Below are 21,694 nucleotides of genomic sequence, written 5' to 3' on the forward strand. Positions count from 1 at the left end.
CATAATAATATTATTCTTGATATTACTAGAAAAAAAAAGCCTTTGAAAATGTGTTTGCAATAACTCCATCAGTATCACCAGCAAAGCAGCTTCATTATTATCCCATTAAAGAAGAAGAGAATTGTGTGCTGCATTTGGAGATTTCATAATTTGCAGCGTCACGAATGTTAATTCTCCATTACCAACGCTAGTTTACACGACCGACTGCTTCCCGCTCATCCTTGCTTCCGAGCATGCGTGTTTGTACTTTGGAATTTTGTCTGACGGACTTGTGTACACACGATCGGAAAGTCCGACAACACACATTTGTTAGTGGAAAATTTGAGAGCCTGCTAGCAAACATTTGTTGGCGGAAAGTTTGACAACAATTGTCCGATGGAGCATACACACGGTCGGACTTACCGCCAACAAGCTCACATGTAACATTTCCCATCGGAAAATCTGATTGTGTGTATGCGGCATAAGGGTTCATTAACATTTGATTTGTGGGGGGGGGGCGGTTAAACCCCATAGATCAATGTGGACTATGACCGGTTACCAAACCACTTAAGAGGCCCTCACTCTTCAAAAGGTTGAGCACCAATCTAGGGGAATCATTTTATGTAGCAGCTAAGTTTATGGAATAGAAGCACAGATGTTTGGTGACACAGTGGCTTAGTGGTTAGCACTTCTGCCAGGCACTAGGGTCATCAGTTTGATTCCCAACCATGGAACTATCTGCCTGGAGTTTGCATGTTCTCCCTGTGCCTGTGTGGGCTTCCTCTGGATATTCTGGTCTGCTTCCACACTCCAAAGACACGCTGGTAGGTTCAGGGCCAGGCCCAGAATTAGGCTGCTTAGGCAGCTGCCTTACGGTGCCAGGATAGGAGGGGGGTAGAAAAAACGAATTCCACAGCAAGGGATTCTGATTTTGAAAATACCAGTCTCCCATTCCCTAATGCTGCTCCACTAAGCACAGCATGGAAGTTTTAGTTTGCCTCACATGCCAGCTGCCTGTAGCCAGTGAGGGGAAGCTGGGAATGCATGACCCCTCCCCCTCATAACGCACTGCCATTTTGTGGCAGTCCGGATAGCTCAAATTTTAAATACTGTGTGACATCCTTCACACTGCACCCCATCACATTATGGGCACAATGTGAAGAAGGGATCAACACGGTGGGGGGGGGGGGGGTTGGACTTGGAAGCATAATGCACTATTCCCTGTGTAGACAAAAATCCTTGCATCAGCTCTACTGTAGGTAGATTAATTGGCACCTGACAAAAAAAAATTGACCCTAGCATGTGTATCTATGAATATGTGTTAGGGGCCGTAGAATGTAACCTCCTTGAGACACTGATGTGAATGTATAATATATACTGTTTATGTATATACATACTCAGTGACGTCTGGTGTTTTTTTTGGGGGGGCAAACAACCACCCTCCTGGTGTCGGTCGGCCCCCACCCCCCGGGGGGGGTTTTTGGCCGGTTGGTCGGTCATTAAACCCCACACTTGCCATATCTAGGTTGTGGGCAGGCAGCGCTCCTACGGGCAGTGGGGGGCGGCTTTTATCGCATCTCCTTCTCCTCTGCATCATGGTGGCTTCTGCCATGCATCTCCTTCCACTAGGCGTCCAATAGGATCGCCTGTCCTTTCAGCCAATCGGGTGATGCTTGACTGTAGACAAGACACACTTGTCTTTGTACTCCTCACCTGGTTGCCACCACACACGCTTGTCACCATCTGAACCAAATTAGTTTATCTTGGTCTCATCAGACCACAGGACATGGTTCCAGTAATCAATGTCCTTAGTCTGCTTGTCTTCAGCAAACTGTTTGCGGTCTTTCTTGTGCATCATCTTTAGAAGAGGCTTCCTTCTGGGACGACAGCCATGCAGACCATTTTGATGCAGTGTGCGGCGTATGGTCTGAGCACTGACAGGCTGACCCCCCCACCCCTACAACCTCTGCAGCAATGCTGACAGCACTCATACGTCTATTTCCCAAAGACAACCACTGGATATGACGCTGAGCACGTGCACTCAACTTCTTTGGTGGACCATGGCGAGGCCTGTTCTGAGGGTAACCTGTCCTGTTATACCGCTGTATGGTCTTGGCCACCGTGCTGCAGATCAGTTTCAGGGTCTTGGCAATCTTCTTATAGCCTAGGCCATCTTTATGTAGAACAACAATTCTTTTTTTCAGATCCTCAGAGAGTTCTTTGCCATGAGGTTCCATGTTGAACTTCCAGTGACCAGTATGAAAAAGTGAGAGCGATAATACCAAATTTAACACACCTGCTCCCCATTCACACCTGAGACCTTGTAACACTAACGAGTCACATGACACCGGGGAGGAAAAATGGCTAATTGGCCCAATTTGGACATTATCACTTAGGGGTGTACTGACTTTTGTTGCCAGCGGTTTAGACATTAATGGCTGTGTGTTGAGTTATTTTGAGGGGACAGCAAATTTACACTGTTATACAAGCTGTACACTCACTACTTTACATTGTAGACAAGTGTCATTTCTTCAGTGTTGTCACATGAAAAGATAGAAGAAAATATTTACATAAATGTAACTGAGGGGTGTACTCACTTTTGTGAGATACTGTAACTCACACATCATGTAGTTACAATTCTGCACTCCTTCAATTTTCTATCTCGTGATAAGTAATTATCTGTCATAAAGTAAGCTTCGATCTCCCGCGTGTCACCACACCTAGAAAAAAAAAATTGTATTTTCTCTTCCTGTTGTTTTCTAGCATGTGAGAGGAGAGAGCAAAGATCAATGCTGCAGAGGCACACGTCAGGTAATGTCTGTGTGAGGGATATAGGGGAGATATAGGAGTAATATAGGGGAGGTATAGGGGAGAGAAAGTACAGGTATAGAGGAGATATAGGAGTGATATAGGTGCGGTATATGGGAGATAAAGGACAGGTATAGGGGAGATAAAGGGGAGGTATAGGGGAGATAAAGTACAGGTACAGGAATAGGGGAGATATAGGGGTGATATAGGGGAGGTATAGGGGAGATAAAGGACAGGTATAAGGGAGATATAGGGGTGATATAGGGGGGATTTAGGGGAGATTATTCTGTTTTTGTTAAGGGATAGACAAGCACAAAAACTGATTACCTGTATTAGCTAATCCAGAGCTTACCGATCTGCTTACACTATATCAATGGAAGGGTTAAATGTTACTTAGAATGAAAATGAAAACTTTTTTTTTCAACGTGATCTCCTAACATACAGTAAATCCCACTTGAGAGCCTCCAGTATATGGCAAGGGCAAGCTTTGCTGAGATACAACAGATCCCAGCATGCCCTTGGGATCAGTGTTTTGATATATTCATTCACTTTGTTCTCTTGGTTCCACAACAGGCAGCAGACTGACGTTTGGTGTCTTCCAATGAAAAGTTTATTTTTCTTTCCTGATAAGATTTGCTTTGCTGGGTCAAGGACATTTGTTTTTAAAACACTTGCTTTTATTTTATTGTGATGATATTGTATTGGCAGACTTCAAATCATTAAAAAATGTATCACGTCAGCAATGTAACTTGCAACAGAAGCAAATGCAGGAAATTTAAGGCGACTCAACTCAAAAGTGAAACTGTTTTAGAAGACACGCCCCAAGTGCGTCGGGTGATTTACATTCTTTCTGCTCTAGAATGTTGTCTCGGTTCAGTTGATTTTGAAGAAAACTTGAGTTTGTCAAGACAGAGATTGAAGCAATGCTGACACTAACTAGATAAAAAACACTTGCCTTTATTGTTTGAGATTTTATTATTAATAAATTCGGGGAAAATTAAGTGATTGAAACGATGGTCAGTGCAGTAAAATATTATAATTTAGGCTAAATGTTTTTGGAGGCAAGGGCAAAATAATTAGATTGATTTGAAGGGTGTGGGGTTAACCACTTAAGGACCAGGCCTAGTTCTGGCATTCATTGTTTACAAGTAAAAATCCATATTTTTTGCTAGAAAATTACCTCCAAACATTATATAGATATAGACAGAGAGTTGGTCTGATTAATGGTGAAACACCCAATCAAATGGCACCTCATCCCAAACATATAGGTAGATCAAGATAGAGGAGTTACAGGTATTTTCAAGGTGCCAAAAAAAATCCAGAAAGAGCTATTGTTTAAAAAGTATATAACTAATATTTTATTTTAACAAATTCAAGATTAAAAAATACAGGAAAAAATATTCACAATAATAATGGTGATATGGTGGTCACAGAAAGCAGGTTCATGTAGAATAGATACATTGCACATTAGCCCGACATATAATGTATATATAACGTATATATGGATATGGGTGACTGTCTGCCTCTTGCTGTATACGGGGCCTGTCTATTGCTGTATATGGAGGACTGTCTCTTGCTGTATATAGAGGACTGTCTCTTGCTGGATATGGGTGATTGTCTCTTGCTTGATATTGGGGCCTGTCTCTTGCTGTATATGGTGACTGTCTCTTGCTTGATATTGGGGCCTGTCTCTTGCTGTATATGCGGGCTGTCACTTGCTGGACATTGGGGACTGTCTCTTGCTGGGTATTGCGGACTTTCTCTTGCTGTATATGGTGACTGTCTCTTGCTGGATATGGAGGACTGTCGCTTGCTAGATATGGAGGGCTGTCTCTTGCAGTATATAGGGGCTGTCTCTTGCTGTATATGGGGGCTTTCTCTTGCTGTATATGGGGCCTGTCTCTTGCTCTATATGGGGCCTGTTGTACTCTTGCTGTATATGGGGCCTGTCTCTTGCTCTATATGGGTAACTGTCTCTTGCTGTATATGAAGGATGTCTCTTGCTGTATATGGGTACCTGTCTCTTGCTGTATATGGGTAACTGTCTCTTGTTGTATATGGGTACCTGTCTCTTGCTGTATATGGAGGTTGTCTCTTGCTGTATATGGGTACCTGTCTCTTGCTGTATATGAGTAACTGTATCTTGCTGGATATGGGGCCTGTTGTACTCTTGCTGTATATGGTGACGGTCTTTTACTGTATATGAGTAACTATCTCTTGCTTTATATGGGTGACTGTCTCTTGCTTGATATTGGGGGCTGTCTCTTGCTATATATGGAGGGTGTCTTTTGCTGTATATGAGGACTGTCTCTTGCTGTATATGGGTGACTATCTCTTGCTGGATATGGAGGACTGTCTTGTGCTGTATATGGGGCCTGTCTCTTATTGTATATGGGGCCTGTTGTACTCTTGCTGTATATGGGGGCTGTCTATTTCTGGATATGGGTGACTATCTCTTGCTTGATATTGGGGACTGTCACTTGCTATATATGGGTGACTGTCTCGTGCTGGATATGGGTGACTGTCTCTTGCTGCATATGGGGGCTGTCTCTTGCTTGATATTTGGGCCCGTCTCTTGCTGTATATGGGGGCTGTCTCTTTCTGTATATGGGGGCTGTCTCTTGCTGTATATGGGTGACTGTCTCTTACTGGATATGGGTGACTGTCTCTTGTTGGATATGGGGACTCTCTCTTGCAGTATATGAGGGCTGTCTCTTGCTGTATATGTGGGATGTCTCTTGCTGTATATGTGGACTGTCTCTTGCTGTATATGTGGGATGTCTCTTACTGTATACGTGGGCTGTCTCTTGCTGTATATGGGTGACTGTCTCTTGCTTGATATTGGGGCCTGTCTCTTTCTGTATATGGGGGCCTGTCTCTTGCTTGATATTGGGGACCGTCTCTTGCTTGATATTGGGGACTGTTTCTTGCTGTCTATGGGTGACTGTCTCGTGCTGGATCTGGGTGACCTTCTGTCTCTTGCTGTATATGGGGACTGTCTATTGCTGTATATGGAGGATGTTTATTGCTGTATATGGGTACCTGTCTTTTGCTGTATATGGGAGCTGTCTCTTGCTGTATATGGGGCCTGTCTCTTGCTGTATATGGGTAACTGTCTCTTGCTGTATATGGAGGACTGTCTCTTGCTGGATATGGGTGACTGTCTCTTGCTGTATATGGAGGACTGTCTCTTGCTGTATATGGAGGACTGTCTCTTGCTGGATATGGAGGACTGTCTCTTGCTGGATATGGAGGACTGTCTCTTGCTGGATATGGAGGACTGTCTCTTGCTGGATATGGAGGACTGTCTCTTGCTGGATATGGAGGACTGTCTCTTGCTGTTTATGGGGACTGTCTCTTGCTTGATATTGGGGCCTGTCTCTTGCTGTATATGAGTGACTGTCTCTTGCTGGTTATGGACATCGGGAAGCTGACCTGGAAACAAACACATTTGTATATTAGAAATTTGTGGGATTTTTAAGATGCATAATAAATCATTAGAAAAAAAAAGAGTCAAAAAATGTCAATTTTATTAATACATAAAAACAATGTAGTTATATTTAGAAAAGACTCATACGGTACAGGCCTTAAAGGTACAGTACAATGGTGTGGTTCCCAACATGTTTCGCCCTACAATGGGGCTTCCTCAGGGGTTGCTGTCCAAATGAATATCAGAGCCTTCCCAGGATATATTTCAATTGATAATAGTTCAGGGAGTCAGGCAGACACCATTAGACCAGAAACCAGACTGCAGGCAATCATAGGAGGCATAAAAGGACAATTTGGGGACACTCAGCACATAATCTTAGGTCCTGTAGGGACAAACCCGCTATGCCTGGGCCCGCAGATGGGCAAGTTTGGCCCGGGATGGGCCCGGGATGTGCGCAGGTAGGGTGAAGTTACCGGGGTGTGGAAGCAATGCCTGAGTGCTTCCATCTGACAGGCAGGAGTCTACTTGTCAGATTTACACACAAACCCAGTGGTGGCAGCCACTTGAAATTATTATTATTACTATTATTCACGATTTATATAGCACCAACAGTTTACGCAGCGCTTTACAATGTATAAGGGGGACAACACAATTACAGTACAGTTCAATACAAAAGGTACAGGAGGGCCCGGCTCGTAGAGCTTACATTCTAAAGGGAGGGGGTGGGGGTACAAAAGGTAATAGCTGCAGAGAATGATTTGATGGGGGTGGCTCGGGGACGGGGGTTGTTAGGTGGGTGTGGGATAGGCTTCCCTGAATAAATGAGTTTTTCAGAGATCTCCTAAAGGTGGACAGGGTAGGGGCTGATCGGACATACTGGGGCAGGGAGTTCCAGAGGATGGGAGAGGCTCTGGGGAAGTCCTAAAGGCGAGCATGGGAAGTGGTAACAAGGGAGCTAGAGAGCGGGAGGTCATGGGAGGAGCGGAGGGGACGATTTGGGCGATATCTGCAGATAAGGTTGGAGATGTAGATGGGGCGATGTTGTGAATGGCCTTGTAGGTTATGGTTAGCATTTTGAATTTTATGTGGTGGGGTAGGGGAAGCCAGTGAAGGGATTGGCAGAGAGGAGCAGCAGTCATGGATTGGTTAGTGAGGTGTATTAGTCTAGCAACAGAATTCATAATAGACCAGCGATTGGATATGGGGGCTGAAGGAGAGGTCAGAGTCAAGGATTACACCCAGCACCCTGGCATGTGTGGAGGGACCAATGGTTGTGTTGTTGATATTAATGATGAAGTCACATGGGGGGACCATGAAGGAGGAAATATAACAAGTTCAGTTTGAGGAAGTGGCGTGACATTCATATCGATATGTCATTCAGTAAGTTTGAGATCCGTGAGGTGATCGAGGGGGTGAGTTGAGGAGTGGAGAGATAGATCTGGGTGTCATCGGCATAGAGGTGGTATTGGAAGCCATGAGAGGTTATCAACTGGCCCAGGGAAGAGGTATAGAGTGAGAATAGGAGAGGCCCAAGGACAGAGCCTTGGGGTACCCCAACAGAAAGAGGAAGGGGAGTGGAGGATATGGAGTTGTAAGTGACACTGAAAGCGTGCTGAGATAGGTAGGAGGAGAACCAGGATAAAGCAGAATCACGGAGGCCAAGAAAGTGTAATTTGCTGAGGAGGAGCAGGTGGTCAACTGTGTCAAAGGCAGCAGAGAGGTCTAAAAGTATGAGTATGGAGTAGTGCCCATTGGTTTTAGCAGTTAGTAGGTCATTGGTTAGTTTTAGTAGGGCAGTTTCAGTAGAATGTTGTGGGCGGTAGCCAGACTGTAGGTGGTCAAGAAGGTTGTTGTCTGTAAGGTAGCAACTCATTCGGTCATGGACAAGGCGCTCTATGAGCTTGGAGGCAAACGGGAGCAGGGAGATGGTTCTTAAGTTATTCAAACAGGTGGGGTCTAGTGAAGAATTTTTGAGTATGGGGATAACCAGAGCATGTTTGAGCAGGGAAGGAAAGGTGCCGGAGGAGAGGGAGAGGTTGAAGATGTGGGTTAGGGAGTTGAGGATAGAGTGGGAAGGTGGTCGCAGTAATTGAGAGGGGACAGGGTCCAGGGGACATGTAGTGAGGTGGGCCATGGAGAGGAGTTTATCAACTTCATCTATGGTAACTGGACAAAAGGAGGAGAGTATTGAGTGTGGCGTTGGACCTGATGTGTTGGGTAGGAGAGGAGTTTGAATGCTGGATATCTCCTTGCGAATTGTGCCGATTTTTCTATTAAAATGGTTGGCAATTTGTTGAGCGGTAAGCAAGTTGGTGGGTGGGGGCAGAGGGGGGTGAAGTAAGAAATTAAGGGTAGAAAAGAGTTGATGAGGTTTGGATGAGAGGGTTTTGATGATAGTGTTGTAATAGGTTTGTTTAGCAGTGTGGAGGCAGAAGTTGTATTTGAGAAGGGCAGATTTGTAGAGGGTAAAGTCTTGCAGGGATTTAGATTTACGCCATGCTCGCTCAAGAGCACGGCTGTGTCTCTTGAGACTTCTGGTGTCGTCTGTTTGCCAGGGTTGTGGCAGATGGGGCCTGGTTCTGCGTGTAGAAAGAGGAGCAAGTATGTCTAGGGAGGATGACAACGTGGTGTTGTAGATGGAAGTGGTTAGGTCTGGGCAGGACAGGTGTGCAATTTTGTCATAAAGGCATCAGTAGCAGAGTGAAGAAGGGAAAGGTTAAGGCTGCGAAGGTTTCTGCGGGTAGTGGTTTGTGGGTTGGCAGCATGGGATGTAGACAAGGAGAGTGTAAAACAGATAAGGTTGTGATCAGAGAGAGGAAAGGGGGTGTTAGAGAGGTTGCAGGGAGTGCAGCGATGGGAGAATACGAGGTCAGGAGTGTTGCCATTGGAGTGAGTGGTGGTTGTGTCCATTGTGTTAGGTTAAAAGAGGAGGTTAGGTTTAGTAGTTGAGAAGTTGTAGCAGTATTAACATTGATTGGAATGTTAAAGTCACCTAGGATGATGGCAGGCACTTCAGATGAGAGAAAATAGGGTAGCCATGCAGAGAAGTCATCCAGAAAGCGTGACACTGGTCCAGGAGGCCGATAAATGACTGGGACCCTCAGACAAGCTGGAGAGAAAAGACGAATGCAGTGCATTTCGAAAGAGCAGGGGGAAAGAGAGGGAGGTGTGGGAAGTACCTGGTAGGTGCATTGTGGGGAGAGGAGAAGTCCGACACCACCTCCTTTTCATCCACTGGGTCTGGTGGAGTGAGTCCAGAGGAGGCCTTTGTGGGACAGGGCAGCTGGAGAGGTAGTGTCAAATTCCTGGAGCCAGGTTTCGGTTATAGCAAATAGATTAAGGGATTTGGAGAAGAAAAGGTCATTGACAGAAGTTAGTTTGTTGAAGACCGAGCGGGCATTCCAGAGGGCACATGAAAGAGGGGGGCCGACTTGTGGAATCAGGGGAATTGGGATGAGAAGGTTGAAGTTACGACTACTGTTGGAGGAGGTAGATCGGCAATTTTGGCGTTGGGAAAGTTCCCAACGCATTTGGTGTTGGGAATTGGGTGTGGGAGGGCCGGGGTTTGGTGCAATGTCCCCACCATTAGGTGTAGTAGGAGGGTGAGGGTGGTAAGGTGGGAGTGGGATTTATGGGAGGGCAGATGCTGTGGTGGAATGGAAGAGGTGATACTGTGAGGGCTTAGAAAGAGCAGGGAGTGGTAAGTGGCGTAATATTGAGTGGGAAGAAGAGAGGGAGATGTGTACAGGTTGGGGGCTGGAGAGGTGGGATAAAGAAATGAGAGTTTGATGAGAGAGGACGTTATAACAAAGATTAGTGTGATCATGTTGGAGGGTGGGGAGAGCGGAATAGAAGGAAGGCTGAGGAAAGTTAGAGAATGAAGAGGAACTTCCTGCAAAATAGCTGTTGAACAATAATGTCTGTACTTTTTTGTAGCTGTGCCTTGGTTAAAGTGCCCGTGTACAAGCGCCAAACACTTGTTGCCGGCGTGACACTTTGCGCAAGGAGTGACCAGCCTAAACCCTCACCCTCGGAGTCTTTGCAGTTACGAGAGGGTATGAAGAGTCAGGTGGGAAATCGCAGACAGGTAGAGCGACTTTTTGTGTTGCAGGGAAGATCAGTGTAGTTACCAGAGAGTTACCACTTGAAATGTGTGTAACCCCCCCCCCCCCAGCATCAGGTCCAAACTGGTAGTGAAGTTCGCCATTTAAAAAAAAATAATAAATGCACCTATTTTTGCAGTTAAAAAAATGTGCATTTATTGTATTTTTTTACTTGAAGCCTGGAAAGCATTGCACCTGTGATCAGCAGATCACAGGTACCATGCGGGAATCCTGCAGTCACCTCGCCAGTGTGACAGTATTTGCCATTGTCACACTGATTCTCCTCCCAGCCAATCAGGAAGCTTGTTGTGAGACCTGTTTCCCAATTGGCTGAAAAGAGAAGTGATCTTATTGGCCAAGGAGGAGGGAGGAGACTCACAGCCCGAGAAGCACGGGAAGCCCAACGGACCAACCCACCAGCCCTGCTGTGACTCCAGGGATGGCTCACCTACAGCATCTCAGCCACCCAGCATCCAGCACTCCCTGGATCGGACAGGGGAGGGAGGAGGAGGGGAGATCAGAGGTAGGGTTAAGGAGGCTGTCCGTCTCTCCCATGGGGGGGGGTGTATTGCTGGTGTTCCCTGCATTCATGTCTGTCTCCGGGGGGGTGGCCTTGGTTTGCAGTCCTTCCAGATTATTGAGGACAAGCCACCACTGCACCTCATATGAGCAGACACATACACACTGACCGGAAAAATGAAGGATCTACCAGAGCACTCAACAGCAGTTCATTGAAACTACAAGCCAACAGCCGCAAAGACTTGTAGTTTCCCATTCACAGGACTGTGAATAAATGATGTGGCTGGGCAAACATTGACAGTGGATGCCCGGAGAAGATGCCCACCTGCTGTTACTGGGGAGGGGGGGTGGCTGCAGCTGCTGGAACATGTTACATGTTCCACCCTAAATATGTAACATGTTCCAAAAAGGTGAACTTATCATTTAAAGGCTTATTTTCATAATATTTCTAAGATGATAAAATTGAACATTTTGGCAAAAAATATTTTTCGTGCAAATCAATCCATGTATCCCCAAAAAGTACACACAGGAAGCCTGGCTAATAAAGACCAAGCAGGAGGGAGGGTGACCATTTAATGGCTGGTTGTTAGGGGTGGGTTGCAGATTATCACTGAGATTTTAAAGCAACATGGGGAAGTTTTACCAAATATAGATCATTTTTAAAGTGGTTGTAAATGCTCTTAAAATAAAAATTACAAATAGGTTAATACTTGCCTGCTCTGAGCAGAAGAATTGAACAGAGTGGCCCTGAACCCCCTACTCCACTGGAGCTCCTGGCTTCTCCCCTCAACCAAATACCCCCATAGAAAGCCACCCCCTGCCCCCTGGTCATTGGCTTTGATTGTGTGACGGAACACCTGGCACCTGAGCCTGGGTGCTTCCACCAAACAGTGCCTCCTGCTCTCCAAACTGTTCCAGCAGACAACTAATGCTAATGCCAGCCCTTTCCCCCTCAAGTATCATACACAGACAAGGTGTTAAGGTAAACTCCAAAGCAATAACTGTTTATTGAACAGACATACCGTTTTTTATACACTTTAAAAGTAGGTCAGTCACCACATGAACAAAAAAAACAAATATTACCCAAAACATCACACAAAGGTTAGATAACAAGGTAGAGTTGGCACCAGACTACTCCCATCATGTAGGAACCTCCAAAAGTTAGCAAAATTAGCCAACAGACAGAAACAATAGGTGACTCAATTAACTCAATTACCAATCGTAATTCACACCTAGGAGGCACACAACAGGACAAAGACATTTAACACGTTACACCACAGATTATATCAGGAAACCCCAAAATCAGGTTGCTTTGAGCTGATCATATTAACATCTGCTCTCAGTCTCACAGTCTAAAGAAGTCATTTCTGGTTTGAGCATAGAGGCCCCCAAATATGTACCTCGGTACTCCAGTTCCCCCGAGTCTGTGTGTTTTGAGGGAGATATGGACTTGAATCCAAAGCAAAATCACTCCAATGGTCCCCCAGGCACACACCTCCCAAAGAGTAGTGCTACCTTAAAGCCAGGGCCCATAGTCAGTAGGCTGTTTGGGTCTGTCACAGATTGTCAAGCAAAGTCCGGGAGATCAAGAAATGACAGGAGATAAAGTTGCACTGGATCAAATGAGGGCTTAGGTAAGTAAAGGGGGGGTGAGGGGATACTGTTACCTAAACATTTTTAACCTTAATGCAAGGAATGTTTTATGAAAAAAAAATGTTTAGGCTTTATATCCACTTTAAGTAAATTTTGCCTTAATAAATCTCATGATGAAATTTGAGGTTTATTTTTGACATTTTGCCAAAGGTGGAATCAATTACAAAAATAATCAATTGAGAATTAAATAGGGTAAACTGTGCCTGATCCACCTGGCACTGTGCCTTCCTATCCCTTGTATGTGCAGCAATTAGAGGGATTAATAAAAGCACAAATATCGAGTATCAGATGACTCCATAGTGTTAAACACCAAAAATGACCTTTCTGATGTTATCTCCTGCAAGCCAGTTCCAATGGGCTCAAGAGAATGTCGCTAAGAAGGGTGACATGTCCTTACATGGTGGACCAATGTGCAGCATTAAAGACCTGCCCCTTTAAGCGGTAGTAAACTGCACATTTTTTTTTAAACCTGGCATAATGTGCTAGTATGTGTCGCATACACATTATGAAATCCTTACCTTAGAATGAAGCCCTCCAGTGGCATGCTGTCACCACTGACAGGCCTTCCATCATCAACCGGTCTTCCTTCCGGGTTAGAGTGCTCCAGCCATCTGATTGGCTGAGCTGCAATGACATCACTAGCGTGCAGGAGTCACGTCTGCGACATGGAACTCTGAAAGGACGGAGTAGGTATGCTGTCCCTTGCAGTGTGAATATCTCCTAAACCATGCACATTTAGGAGATATTCACTGGTAAGCCTTATTATATACAAGTCAAAAAGAAGACTTTACTACCACTTTAAAGAGGAAGTAAACTTCCCTCGAATGTTTGTACCTACAGGTAAGCCTATAATGAGGCTTACCTATAGGTACTGTAAATATCTCCTAAACTTGCACTGTTTAGGAGATATTTACTGTACACTGCGCCAATTACATCATCGGCGCATGCTCTTTGAAGGAACGCCGGCAGTGCCATTTCTTCAGAGCCTTGTGCCGCGACTGGCGGCTCCCACGCACATGAGCGGGAGTGACGTCACGCGCCTCCGGCCAGTCACAGAGCCAGAGTTAGCAGACCCGGAAGGAAGATGGGCGAAGATGGATGCGGCCTCCAGCGGGGACGACCAGGGCTTCGTTTTCAGGTAAGTGTCACTTAATGTGCTGGTATACGATGCATACCATCGCATTCTGCCCCTACTTTGCAGGTAAGAAAAAAGCAAAAAAAAGCAGAGTTTACTTCCTCTTTAGTTTACTGTATCTCTTTCTACATTACCTCAAACCACAATTGTTATGACCAATGTGTAACAATGTACACATTATGTCACTTGTTTGATGCCTTTTTCTAGGAGACACATAGGACAATGGCCCTTCAAAAACTCACAGTTGGGATTTTCTCGCGAGAAGGACAGGACAATTATAAATGGCTGATTCATGTGCTTCAGCAAGTCATGTTTCTAGCTTTGATACAATATACTTTTCCTGTATATATCAGTAATAATTCCCGGTCCATCACGGATGCTTTGGCTCAGTGCCAATTCGCCATCTTATACCATACCAGGAAGAGAGGTCGTCTGAACATTACCGATGTCACTGATTCCCTCTATGATGAAGAGCTGAAAGACTTGGCAAGTCAACTAGGTGAGAGATTTTTTTTATTATTATTTAGAAGACGAGTGTAATGCTAAGTAGACATGTGCACTGCCGAAAAATGTATTCATTTTCGTTTCATTCGTTTTTTGTTTTTTTTTCGTTTTTTGGGTCATTCGTTATGATCGCAGTTCGTAAATTCGTACATTTATAAATTCGTAAATTCAAAAATTTGTAAATTCGAAAATTCGTAAATTCAAAAAATTTGTATATTCATAAATTCGAAAATCCGAAAATAAAAAATAAAATCCAAAAATTTGAAAGAGTAACTAACTAATAATAACTAACTGTTAAATTATAGGTAATGGAATTCGCTTTCAAATTTGTCTGTTAGTGAGCGTAACAAATACAAAATTTATCTGAAGTTACGAATTATCCGAAATAAGGAATGGCGCATCTAAACAAATGGAACAAAGCAAATTAATAATAAATAATAATATTAACACAATTTTATTGTTGTTAGTGTCATTTATTATTATTAATTTGTTATGTTCCATTCGTTTAGATACGGCATTCGTTATTTTGGAAAATTTGTAACTTCGGATAAATTTGTATTTGTTATGTTCACTAACTGCCAAATTTGAAAGGAAATTCCAATACCTATAATTTAATAGTTAGTAATAGTTATTATTAGTTATTATTTCAGATTTTCAAATTTTCGGGTTTCCGAATTTTTGAATTTCCAAATTTTTGAATTTTCAAATTTTTGAATTTTCAAATTTTTGAATTTTCAAATATTCCAATTTACGAATATATTAGGAAAAAATTGTTAAACAGGTTTTTGTTAATTTTTGTTAATTTGGAGATTTCCCGAATTAACCAATTTGTCGAAATTCATTAACCACTTACGGACCCCTCGTCATCATTTTATGTTGCTACTTTGAAGAGGAAAATCATTGTTATGGCAGCAGCTAGCTACCATAACCCCAGTATCCTCCTCTTCAGGGGATTCACCACAAGATCACTTTTATCAGTGAAGGGAGAGGCGCCCCCCTCCCGCCGCGCTCTGTTGCCCTCCGCCGCTTACCGGAGCCGTCGGTAGCGGCGGAGTCGATCAGGTCCTTCTCATGGAGGTATGGAGACGAGTGAGGGGAAGATGGCCCCCACCCATCTCCATGTCACTTCCGCCCATAGCTCGTAAAGGGACATTTTTTTTTAAATTACATTTAATTCTTTTTTGTTTTATTGTATTTTAGTGTAAATATGAGATGTGAGGTCTTTTTGACCCCAGATCTCACATTTAAGAGGTCCTGTCATGTTTTTTTTCTATTACATGGGATGTTTACATTCCTTGTAATAGGAATAAAAGTGACACATTTTTTTTTTTTTAAAGGAACAGTGTAAAAATAAAAAATAAAAGGTAAAATAAATAAGAAAAAAATCCAAAAAGCCTGTGACTCCTTCCCCTCCTCGTCCATGGTTCAATAGAAAAACAGTGCCTGATAGGAGATACCTGCACTCTTTAGAAAACCTATAGTGCTCTGGGAATCCTTTATCATGCATTAAGTGTGTAGGTATAAAAATGTAAGTGTTTAACAATAATAAGCAGTGTTACTGTTACCTTATTTAGGTAACAGCAATGTTGTTGTGGTGGTGGATGACCTGGAAGACAGCAGTGAGGGGTTCAAGAGAAGAATTTTGATTGAACAGCCCCTCATCAAGGCGTGCGCACGTGATCTTATTCTCATCAGCGAGATGGAGAAGGAAGCTGCAAATTTGACCGGATCTGATCCAAGGTGGAGTCCGCCTTCCAGTTCTCAAGAGACCTATTGCTCCATAGAAAGCAAAATATATCTACTAAAGCAATTTATGGAAGAAGCATTGGGTATCAGTCCAGGTATCAGTTCAGGTAAACCAAAAAAATATATCATATAATAGATATTTTCCAAAATATGTCTGGTAGTTGTGATTGGAAAAAAAAACACGTGGCAAGAGTGGTTTGACTCTTTTGACTCAACTCATGTCAATTTAATCCCTTTGTGCCTAAGACCCCTTTCGCACTGAGGCTGTGGCCACGTTAGCGCTAAAGCACCGCCCGTTTCAGCAGCACTTTACCCCTGTTTAAGCTGCGCTTTTTGGCCACTAGCGGGTTGCTTTTAACCCCAAAGAAGTCTGTTAATTTCAATGGGCAGGGGCATTTTGGGAGCGCTAAATACAGCGCTCCCAAACCGCCCCAAAGGTGCTGCTTGCAGGACTTTCCCGCAAGCGCACCGCCCCAGTGTGAAAAAATGCTCTAAAAGGAACGGGAGGTGCTTTTCAGTTGCTATTTATGCCCTGTACACACGATAGGATTTTCCGACGGAAAATGTGTGATAGGACCTTGTTGTCGGAAATTCCAACCATGTGTAGGCTCCATCACACAATTTCCATAGGAATTTCCGACACACAAAGTTTGAGAGCAGGCTATAAAATTTTCCGAAAACAAAATCCGTTGTCGGAAATTCTGATCGTGTGTACACAAATTTGACGCACAAAGTGCCACGCATGCTCAGAATAAATTAAGAGATGAAAGCTATTGGCTACTGCCCCGTTTATAGTCCCGACGTACGTGTTTTACGTCACCGCGTAAAGAATGATCGGATTTTCCGACAACTTTGTGTGACCGTGTGTATGCAAGACAAGTTTAAACCAACATACGTCGGAAAAAATCAATGGATTTTGTTGTTGGAATGTCCGACTGTGTGTACGGGGCATGAAAGGCTATTTCTGGCACTAAAATGCCTGAAAACCCAATTTTGCAACTTTGACATGTGTTAGTAAACCCGTACATATCATCACAGCTGCTTTGTGCATCCTGGTGGATTTTACCGCATTTTTTTCAGGACAAATTGGGCTTGCATTTGGTGGTAAATGGTAATGGATATCTCCTGATTTTTTTTTTATTGTCTAAGGAAATCTGTCCCAAAATAATAAAAACATTTTTTTTAATGTAGCTGTATATTTCTTGCTACTATCATAACCTGCCACCAAAGAACAGACCAAAATAAATTCTCCTGCTCCTGATGATTGCAGAGATACAACATACAGTGGGGACGGAAAGTATTCAAACCCCCTTAAATTTTTCACTCTTTGTTATATTGCAGCCATTTGCTAAAATCATTTAAGTTCATTTTTGTTCCTCATTAATATTCACACAGCACCCCATATTGTACACACAGCACCCCATATTGACAGAAAAACACAGAATTGTTGACATTTTTGCAGATTTATTAAAAAAGTAAAACTGAAATATCACATGGTCCTAAGTATTCAGACCCTTTGCTCAGTATTTAGTAGAAGCCCCCTTTTGATCTAATACAGACATGAGTCTTTTTGGGAAAGGTGCAACAAGTTTTATACACCTGGATTTGGGGAACCTCTGCCATTCCTCCTTGGAGATCCTCTCCAGTTCTGTCAGGTTGGATGGTAAACGTTGGTGGACAGCCATTTTTAGATCTCTCCAGAGATGCTCAATTGGGTTTAAGTCAGGGCTCTGGCTGGGCCATTCAAGAACAGTCACGGAGTTGTTGTGAAGCCACTCCTTCGTTATTTTAGCTGTGTGCTTGGGGTCATTGTCTTGTTGGAAGGTAAACCTTCGGCCCAGTCTGAAGTCCTAAGAACTCTGGAGAAGGTTTTCATCCAGGATATCCCTGTACTTGGCCGCATTCGTCTTTCCCTCGATTGCAGCCAGTTGTCCTGTCCCTGCACCTGAAAAACACCCCCATAGCATGATGCTGCCACCACCATGCTTCACTGTTGGGACTGTATTGGACAGGTGATGAGCATTGCCTGGTTTTCTTCACACATACCGCTTAGAATTAAGGCCAAAAAGTTCTATCTTGGTCTCATCAGACCAGAGAATCTTATTTCTCACCCTCTTGGAGTCCTTCTGGGTTTTTGTTTAGCAAACTCCATGCAGGCTTTCATGTGTCTTGCACTGAGAAGAGGCTTCCGTCGGGCCACTCTGCCATAAAGCCGCAACTGGTGGAGGGCTGCAGTGATGGTTGACTTTCTACAACTTTCTCCCATCTCCCGACTGCATCTCTGGAGCTCAGCCACAGTGATCTTTGGGTTCTTCTTTACCTCTCTCACCAAGACTCTTCTCCCCCGATAGCTCAGTTTGGCTGGACAGCATGCTCTAGGAAGGGTTCTGGTCATACCAAACGTCTTCCATTTAAGGATTATGGAGGCCACTGTGCTCTTAGGAACCTTAAGTGCAGCAGAATTTTTTTGAAACCTTGGCCAGATCTCTGCCTTGCCACAATTCTATCTCTGAGCTCTTCAGGCAGTTCCTTTGACCTCAGGTCTTATATAGACAGGTGTGTGACTTTCCTAATCAGGTATAATCAGTATAATCAAACACAGCTGGACTCATATGAAGGTGTAGAACCATCTCAAGGATGATCAGAAGAAATGGAAAGCACCTGAGTTAAATACAGTGGGGCAAAAAAGTATTTAGTCAGCCACCAATTGTGCAAGTTCTCCCACTTAAAAAGATGAGAGAGTCCTGTAATTGACAAAATGTGGAAACAAATCCAGACAATCACATTGTCTGATTTTTGAAAGAATTTGCAAGTTATGGTGGAAAATAAGTATTTTGTCAATATCAAAAGCTCATCTCAATACTTTGTTATATATCTTTGTTGGCAATGACAGAGGTCAAACGTTTTCTGTAAGTCTTCACAAGGTTGTCACACACTGTTGCTGGTATGTTGGCCCATTCCTCCATGCAGATCTCCTCTAGAGCAGTGATGTTTTGTGGCTGTCGCTGGGCAACACGGACTTTCAACTCCCTCCAAAGGTTTTCTATGGGGTTGAGATCTGGAGTCTGGCTAGGCCACTCCAGGACCTTGAAATGCTTCTTACGAAGCCACTCCTTCATTGCCCGGGCGGTGTGTTTGGGATCATTGTCATGCTGAAAGACCCAGCCACGTTTCATCTTCAATGCCCTTGCTGATGGGAGGAGGTTTGCACTCAAAATATCACAATACATGGCCCCATTCATTTTTTCATGTACAGGGATCAGTCGTCCTGTTCCCTTTGCAGATAAATAGTCCCAAAGCATGATGTTGTCACCCCATGCTTCACAGTAGGTATGGTGTTCTTTGGTTGCAACTCAGCATTCTCTCTCCTCCAAACACGACGAGTTGTGTTTCTACCAAACAGTTCTACTTTGGTTTCATCTGACCATATGATATTCTCCCAATCCTCTTCTGGATCATCCAAATGCTCTCTAGCAAATCTCAGACGGGCCTGGACATGTACTGACTTAAGCAGGGGGACACGTCTGGCACTGCAGGATCTGAGTCCCTGGCGGCGTAGTGTGTTACTGATGGTAGCCTTTGTTACGTTGGTCCCAGCTCTCTGCAGGTCATTCACTAGGTCCCCCTATGTGGTTCTGGGATTTTTGCTCACCGTTCTTGTGATCATTTTGACCCCACGGGGTGAGATCTTGCGTGGAGCCCCAGATCGAGGGAGATTATCAGTGGTCTTGTATGTCTTCCATTTTCTAATTATTGCTCCCACAGTTGATTTCTTCACACCAAGCTGCTTGCCTATTGCAGATTCAGTCTTCCCAGCCTGGTGCAGGTCTACAATTTTGTTTCTGGTGTCCTTCGACAGCTCTTTGGTCTTTACCTTAGTGGAGTTTGGAGTGTGACTGTTTGAGGTTGTAGACAGGTGTCTTTTGTACTGATAATAAGTTCAAACAGGTGCTATTAATACAGGTAATGAGTGGAGGACAGAGGAGCCTCTTAAAGAAGAAGATATAGGTATGTGAGAGCCAGAAATCTTGCTTGTTTGTAAATACTTATTTTCCACCATAATTTGCAAATAAATTCTTTCAAAAATCAGACAATGAGATTGTCTGGATTTGTTTCCACATTTTGTCTCTCATAGTTGAGGTCTACCTATGATGACAATTACAGGCCTCTCTAATCTTTTTAGGTGGGAGAACTTGTACAATTGGTGGCTGACTAAATACTTTTTTGCCCCACTGTATATGAGTGTCACAGCAAAGGGTCTGAATACTTAGGACCATGTGATATTTCAGTTTTTCTTTTTTAATAAATCTGCAAAAATGTCAACAATTCTGTGTTTTTCTGTCAATATGGGGTGATGTGTGTACAATATGGGGTGCTGTGTGTACAATATGAGGTGCTGTGTGTACAATATGAGGTGCTGTGTGTACAATATGGGGGGCTCTGTGTACAATATGGGGTGCTGTGTGTACAATATGGGGTGCTGTGTGTACAATATGGGGGGCTGTGTGTACAATATGGGGTGCTGTGTGTACAATATGGGGTGCTGTGTGTACAATATGGGGTGCTGTGTGTACAATATGGGGTACTGTGTGTACAATATGGGGTGCTGTGTGTACATTAATGAGGAAAAAAATGAACTTAAATTATTTTAGCAAATGGCTGCAATATAACAAAGAGTGAAAAATTTAAGGGGGTCTGAATACTTTCCGTCCCCACTGTATGTATATATTAGTTGTATGTACCCGTGGTACGGCCCAGAAACTATAGTGCGCATTTTGCTTTTTTTATCCTACCTTAAATACACCGACACTGATACTAATTTAACCACTTGCCGTCCAGCCACCGTCATCGTACTGCAGCAGGTCGGCTCGCTCCTGCAAATCGCCATCATTGTACTGCGGCAGGACGGCTCGCTTCTGCAAATCGCCGTCATTGTACTGCGGCAGGACGGCTCGCTCCTGCAAATCGCCGTCATTGTACGTCGGCTCGGTCTATTGTGTGGGCGCGTGCCCACTGGCCAGGGGGGAGACAATCAGCAGGGTGGGGCGGACTCGATGTCCGCTGGCCACCCACGATCATTCACCGCAGTGACAGAACAGGGATCTGCCTGTGTAAACAAAGCAGATCTCTGTTGTGTTCTGACAGGGGAGATCACACAGATCCTGTCTTTCTTCTATGCAGGAAGACAGATCTGTGTGTTTCGCCAGGCAGCCCATCCCCCCTACAGTTTAAAAACACCTGCAGGGAACACATTTAACACTTTCATCGCCCCTGATGATAACCCCTTCCCTGCCAGTGCCATTAGTACAGTAACAGTGCATATTTTTTGCACTGATTACTGTAATAATGTCACTGGTTCCCAAAAAAGTGTCAAAATTGTCAGTTAGGTGTCCGATCTGTCCACCGCCGATCTGTTCGCCGCAATGTCGCAGTTCTGCTAAAAGTTACAGATCACCGCCATTACAAGTAAAAAAAAAAAAAATCATAATAAAAATGCCATAAATCGTTTAGATACGGCATTCGTTTTTTTTCTGATAATTCGTAACTTCGGATAAATTCGTATTTGTTATATCACTAACAGCCAAATACAAGTTTACGAATTTTTGAATATTCAAAATTACGAATATTAGGAAAAATTTGTTAAACAGGTTTTCGTTAATCCGGATATTTCCAAATGAACAAATTTGGTAAAAAAATGAATTCAGAACGAAACTAATTGCACATGTCTATCACGGACTAGATAGGTGATCCGGCACAGGAGAGCCACTCTGCCGCCGTATTCTTATGTGAGGAGGTTGGCAAGCAGTTAAAGAGGCA

The 21,694-nt window shown here is 43.8% G+C and overlaps 1 protein-coding gene across 1 annotated transcript in view; it reads left to right on the forward strand.

The window, feature by feature from the left end:
* Positions 1–2,668: 2,668 nt before the first annotated feature.
* LOC141148154 (uncharacterized) overlaps positions 2,669–21,694 on the forward strand; it is a 29,931-nt gene continuing 10,905 nt past the window's right edge. The window contains exons 1-3 of the mRNA XM_073635335.1: positions 2,669–2,790; positions 13,835–14,126; positions 15,706–15,984. Of these exons, the coding sequence (XP_073491436.1) occupies positions 13,850–14,126; positions 15,706–15,984 (556 nt within the window). The 5' untranslated portion in view covers positions 2,669–2,790; positions 13,835–13,849. The remainder of the gene's footprint in view (positions 2,791–13,834; positions 14,127–15,705; positions 15,985–21,694) is intronic.

The sequence above is a fragment of the Aquarana catesbeiana genome, linkage group LG06 (genome assembly GCF_042186555.1).
Source record: "Aquarana catesbeiana isolate 2022-GZ linkage group LG06, ASM4218655v1, whole genome shotgun sequence".
In the NCBI taxonomy this organism is placed as follows: domain Eukaryota; kingdom Metazoa; phylum Chordata; class Amphibia; order Anura; family Ranidae; genus Aquarana; species Aquarana catesbeiana.